A 6,000-nucleotide genomic window follows, 5' to 3' on the forward strand; every position below is an offset into this window, starting at 1 on the left:
ATATTGAAAGTTAGACCATAGTAGAATACACCTGATCCGTGAACTTTGTCTTTTTAAAGACAAATTCTTGTTTCACTTTTTGCCAAGATCATGTAAAATCAGCCATTTGGGGGCAAAATTTGATTTTGACTTAAAATATTTGAAAAAATTCAGAACATTTTCAAAATATATGTTTGCAAAAAAAAATCATAACATTTTTGCCAAATTTTTCAAGCTGTCACTTGAGCTGTCATATGTTTGATGAGAAGTTGTGTGTTACTTAGCATTCTGTGTTACTTTTCAATATTTGACTATGATACTAAAATATACATGTACAAGCTGTATCAAAATGATTGGTACCCATCAGTTTTCATTGATAATGGATGAGCCTGACATATCAAAATTCAACATAAGATCCAAGTAATTTGTAGAATAATTGTAAAACAAGTCATAAACTACACATTCTGGACATTTCAAGAGTATCCAATGTTGTATTTGGAAAAGGCAGTCTTTTCAATAAACATCAAAATTGATGGGTACCAATCATTTTGATACACCCTGTATGACTTTGCAGGGTTCAATTTAAAGCCTTTATGTACGATATTTTTACATTTTTAGATTTTTAATTTTTTCTTCCAAAATGATAATAAGCAATCATTATGAAAGTTCCCAATACAGTTGGACGCGAAAACATTGGGAATTTGAAGAGAAAAGAAACAACATCATAAACTTCACCTCTATCACTCGAATATATCGCACTATTTGGATCAGGACGACGAGTGCGGCCTCAGAGTTAGTCTCCTATGCAGCCAGTTTGGTTACGCTCCCTCTACATGTGGAGGGAGCGTAACCAAACTGGTTTCGTAGGAAACTATGATTTGCGATCTTTCCGACATACATGTATTATCATAATCTAAAAATTATGATAATATGTTGGACCAACAGAAAATCATCCCGTTTTACTACAAATAGGGTGAATTTGACAGTTTGCTCATAGATTTTTAGAGTTGGAACATGTGTAAGTATTACAAATATTCCAAAAAATCAGTTTTGAAAAAAATAAATGTATATTCTGAAAAAAGATTGTACATTAAGGCTTTAACATGTGTGGTGGAGCAATGCTCCCCATTTTGGACAACCTGCTACACAAATATCAGATTGTATAGCAATATTTTACAATGTAAACATTAATGCTAATATTATACATGTACATGTACAATGTAAGAACATCGCCTAAATAATATTTTCGCTAAAAGTTGCTATGCAAGTTTTTCGAAGTAAATCGAACCCTGCTGTATGAGTTTTTGCAAGTTTTGCCAGTTTTATCATGCAAAAACTGACAAAAAACAAGTTTTTTGCCATTTTTTGTCACATTGCCGGCAAAAATTGAACCCTGTCACTGTGCTATTTTAATAATTGCAGCAATTACAGAAACTTTTCTAAGGCAAGGGTGCTACCGGGGTACTGGTATCAGTAGGCCTACTTTTTTTTATTCTTCAACATTATGGAATGTACCAAACCATGTACGGTACCCCTATGGGAGACATACACCTTGATCTCACTATGTACGGTAGGGGCAGTGCTGTACGGTGCAAAAACTGATGGAGGAGCCAATGGCTCCTAACTTTATAAATTTAGGCGCCCAAATTTTGCTCCCAAGTAAAAAAACTGAGGCGTCGTCAACACACCGTATTCCAACTTTTCTCGAAGTCATTCTGCCACAATGTTTATTTCTACGTTCAATTTTAAGGGGGTTTCCCTGTCACAGCCACATGTTGCGTTGAATGAATCATAGCTGCTGTACTCAATCAACATAGGCCCTACTCCTTACACAGCATGTACAGTGTAGGGCTGTAGGCCTATAGATATATGCTTTCCAGAAAGTCCCCATTGAGATGTCATGATATTCATAGCCGTACATTTGTACTATTGAACACTACATTATTTACATGTTTTGCATTTGCTGGCGAATAAAAGCTTCAACAGTTGGTCGCCATTGGCGCCAAGGATTGAAGGTTTAGTCGCATCAGAAAAAATCTAGTCGCCAATGCGCCTAAATTGGTCGCACCGTACAGCACTGGGTAGGGGTGTACGGTACAGCATAGCGGCACAATGTTGCAACTCGCCGCTTCACGGCTCGATGTCACGGCTTTGTAGTTCCAATAATTGGAACTCATGGCTCCGACCGTGAACAAGTCCTCAAACGTTTGAAATTTGTAGTTACTACAACTACTAGTTCCAGTAACTGGCATACTCTCTATGGTTACAGTGCATTCTATTAATATCTATTCCACAAATAAGAAACATCACAATATGTGGGCTCATTTTGGGCTCCAAGGATGTAGCCGAGGAACTCTCTCAAGGACAGTTTTGGCCTGCATGGATGATTTTAATCCCATTGTATTATCGACTACATACCAAAGTTGAGATAATTGATCTACACTGATCTCATCTTTTGGGTGGGTTCAACAAATTCCGTGTGCTGGTCGCATCAAGTGCGTCTCTCAAATGCGTCCATCATCCATGTCACGCTTGCATGACAACGAATGCCTCGAGCGCATTCCGAGGGAAACCGAATACCTCCAATTTTTTTCCCATGCCTGTATCAAGATGGTGGTCGAGTCCTGGTTCTCTGGTTTTAATTCTGTGAGTCTACAACATCTCTGAGGTAAAACTGACAAATGCAAGGTATATTTTTTGATGCTTGAAGTTTGGATTTCTTAAACGTACAGTGCATGTCATTATGTTTATGATCAAGACTACTACAACTACACTCTTCCCCCTTAATCAAGAGTAGTCTTTGACAAAGACTAGATAGGCCTACATGTATATAGTCTTGCTTGCAGGACTAATGGTGCACCATACATGTACATATATAGTACAACAATTTCGTAGCATCGGCGATCATTATACATGTACACCGTATTTTAGGCAACCAGGAAGTGGTCATCACTAAGTTAACTGCTGCAAGGAATTGTGGTTGAATGAGAACATATTCACAACATTATTGAACATGCTGCTGTGTGTAAGACTACGAAATATTGAATTGGTGGTGTACATATGTATGTGTGTATCGGACTTTAAATATGTTGACGAAGATTTAGAAGATTCATAAGATTCAGATCTTTAAAAAGTTGCTATTGATACATTGTATATGTTTCATGATATTTGATGTTAATTTCAAGCACAATTTATTAAAAGCTGGTCAATTTAATTCATTATTATGTTTTGATGGATCCAAGTTGTGATAACATTGGATCCAAAACATACATGTAATAATGATAAAATTGGATGCTTTACGCCCAATATTTATTGGTCTCGCTATGAGTGTGAAAATATTGGACTCGACCAGGGCGGCGCCAGGGTATTTTGATAGGGGGGCAAAACCATTTTTGAAATTTGTTATGCGGTAGCGACAGCGCCACTGGTCCGCTTATGTGACGAGGGGGTGTCTGAGGGGGATGTGCCCCCTCAGAATTTGGAACATTTTAAAAATGAAAGCACAAATGAAGCCATTTGATGCACCTTTTTCGGGTTATTTATTTCCAAGGTTCCGCATATTTTTATGGATTTCATTCACGGGCCCGACTTTCAGCCCGCTGGTTTTAGGCATGGACCTACTCAATTAGTAAATCCAGCACCTTTTGGCAACAAAATAAGTTCATTGTACAAATGTGCATGTAAGTGAAATATGGTGGAAATGTTAAACAAAAGTCGCCAAGCGCTGAAAAATTAGCACTTTTAGGCTAAAATGGCCAAATATGAGGTTACTTTGGTCAGAAACCCACATACAGGCATCAACATTAGGGAATGATTGTATGGCCCATCTACCCTATCAAAATATTGGGGATTTACGCCCACACCCGGTCGGATCTCTACGCCTCTGGTCGCAACGCAGTGTAGGCCTATGTTAAGTCAGTTGCATTGTATATGATATGCCGTTTTTTTTTATTATAAATTGGCACGATAAAATTATATGAAGGGGGGAAATATTTCAAACTGAAAGCCGTAATCAGGAGCGTAAACGGGAGGTATAGTCGCCCCCTATGATCACTAAAAGCCCAAAACTCCACTTTGCGAGGGTAGCGGCTAAAAAAAAACCTGTTTTTTATGCTTTTTCAGTTAGAAAAGGACAAAATTTGCCCATTCAGCGAGTGTAGCGAGCTTAAAAAACTAGGTTCTTTATGAGTTGGGAGAAAAGGCAAGAGAAGCCATGTGACTTTTATGGGGAAAATTTGCGAAAATGGGCCCAAAATATAAAAACCAACAACTTTAAAACCGCGTGAGGTCAGCATTTCACAAAGGGCAAGATGTCCGAAGGGGAGTTTCCTCCTTCTAACCATGGCCAGGGAGGGAATGGCTCCTTTTCTTCTTCTCCTCCTCTCTTTCTCTCCCTCTCTTTTCTCTCTCCTTCTTCTCTTTCTCTTTTCCTTCCTTTTACCTCTTTTTGAAAATTATAGGGGGCAATTGCCCCCTTGCCCCCCTGTGGCGCCGCCCTGCACTACGTCTCGTCCAATATTTTAAAACTCATAGCTCGACCAATAAATATGGGCTCAACCAATCCAATTTTATATCAGAATACGCATCACTTTTTGTTTATGTTGTTGTCAAAATTGGCAATGTTATTGGTGATAGTGAAACTCGCCAGACCATTTAAACATCGGTAGCTCTGACATCGACAATGTTAAGTTTTTATTTTATCAATACGATTTTTTGACAAGAGTACTACGGCACCGATACGATGACCGATACCGATCATCGGTTCAGCTCTAAAATTTGATTTTGAATGGTATGGGTACTTACTTGATCAAGAACTTTGAAATGTTGTTGTAAATCAGTGCATAGTTCATAGTTCAACCCTTTCCCAGCGGTTGAATAATCCACTGCTGTAGCCGTGTCCCCCGAAGACGATGAATTCCCACCCACCCTCGGCCCTCCTCCATCATGACCGGTGTAACTGTTACTATGATTATAAGGCTTTGTTGGTGACTCTACGGAAGTTGATTCTGGTCGTGCAGTCGTCGGAACAGGAGGTGGCGCACTGCTGGTGGGTTGCGAACTCCGTGAAGGCACCGATGTGCGGGCTGGTGGCAATGGTTGTCGTTGCACAGGTATCGATGGCGGTGAGAAGGAGGGTTGATGAAATCTTGACGCTGCCGGAGGGGGCGCCGGTTCATCATGCACGGTAGGTGGTTCGTGGTTGTCATTTGCATCGTGATGGGAATCTCTACGATGGTTACTGGATGATGAGATGTTATTAGTATTTCTCGTGTGTGATGGTGAGCTATTACCATGATTACTTGCAACTGTATGCACTGGGCTTACGTGATTACTTGGACCATTTGCATTGCCGAAGTTAGAACTTGTTGGACGAGGTTTTCGAGGTGGAGGAGGCTTCAACGCTGGACCTCCACCGATGCCGCCGCCTGTGGCGAATTTCTTCTTTAGCTCGTTGACACTTGACATGACATTACTCTTACAAATGTTCTTTTAGCTGATGCAAAATTGAAATATTATTTCCAGCTGCATTTGGTTGTTTTCCGCTTCATTAGAAGAGTCCTAAACCAGGAAGTAATCACCGCAAGCAGAATAACACAGGTACTACCTGTTCCCTGTTTTTAGACAAATTGCATAGACATGTGTGCGTGAGAAAAGTTACACGAAAGCAGCAAAAAGAGTTCAACAGGTCAAAAGTGTTTCTACGTACTTTCTCAGATTTTATTTACCTAAAATCAAAATTGGGGTAGGGGTGATTGAGAGCTATTGAGGGAGGGGGAGAGGAGTAATTGAATGAATGAATGAATGAATGAATGAATGAATCAATCAATCAATCAATCAATCAATCAATCAATCAACCAATTAATCAACGAACAAAGGGAACAAACAAACAAACGAATGAAACGAACGAACGAGCGAATGAATCGAACGAACGAATGAACGAACTAAACGAACGGAACGAATGAATCAATCAATCAATGAATCAATTTTTGGCAATTTTTTTTATTGCTGGAGTAGGCCTAG

At 39.5% G+C, this 6,000-nt stretch overlaps 1 protein-coding gene across 1 annotated transcript in view; it reads right to left on the reverse strand.

Moving 5' to 3' along the window:
- The window catches only part of LOC140142760 (tyrosine-protein kinase Fer-like), a 97,491-nt gene extending 91,903 nt beyond the window's left edge, over positions 1-5,588 (reverse strand). Inside the window, exon 1 of the mRNA XM_072164749.1 lies at positions 4,783-5,588. Within this exon, the coding sequence (XP_072020850.1) occupies positions 4,783-5,445 (663 nt within the window). The 5' untranslated portion in view covers positions 5,446-5,588. The remainder of the gene's footprint in view (positions 1-4,782) is intronic.
- Positions 5,589-6,000: the final 412 nt, after the last annotated feature.

This window comes from Amphiura filiformis, chromosome 20 (genome assembly GCF_039555335.1).
Source record: "Amphiura filiformis chromosome 20, Afil_fr2py, whole genome shotgun sequence".
Taxonomy (NCBI): domain Eukaryota; kingdom Metazoa; phylum Echinodermata; class Ophiuroidea; order Amphilepidida; family Amphiuridae; genus Amphiura; species Amphiura filiformis.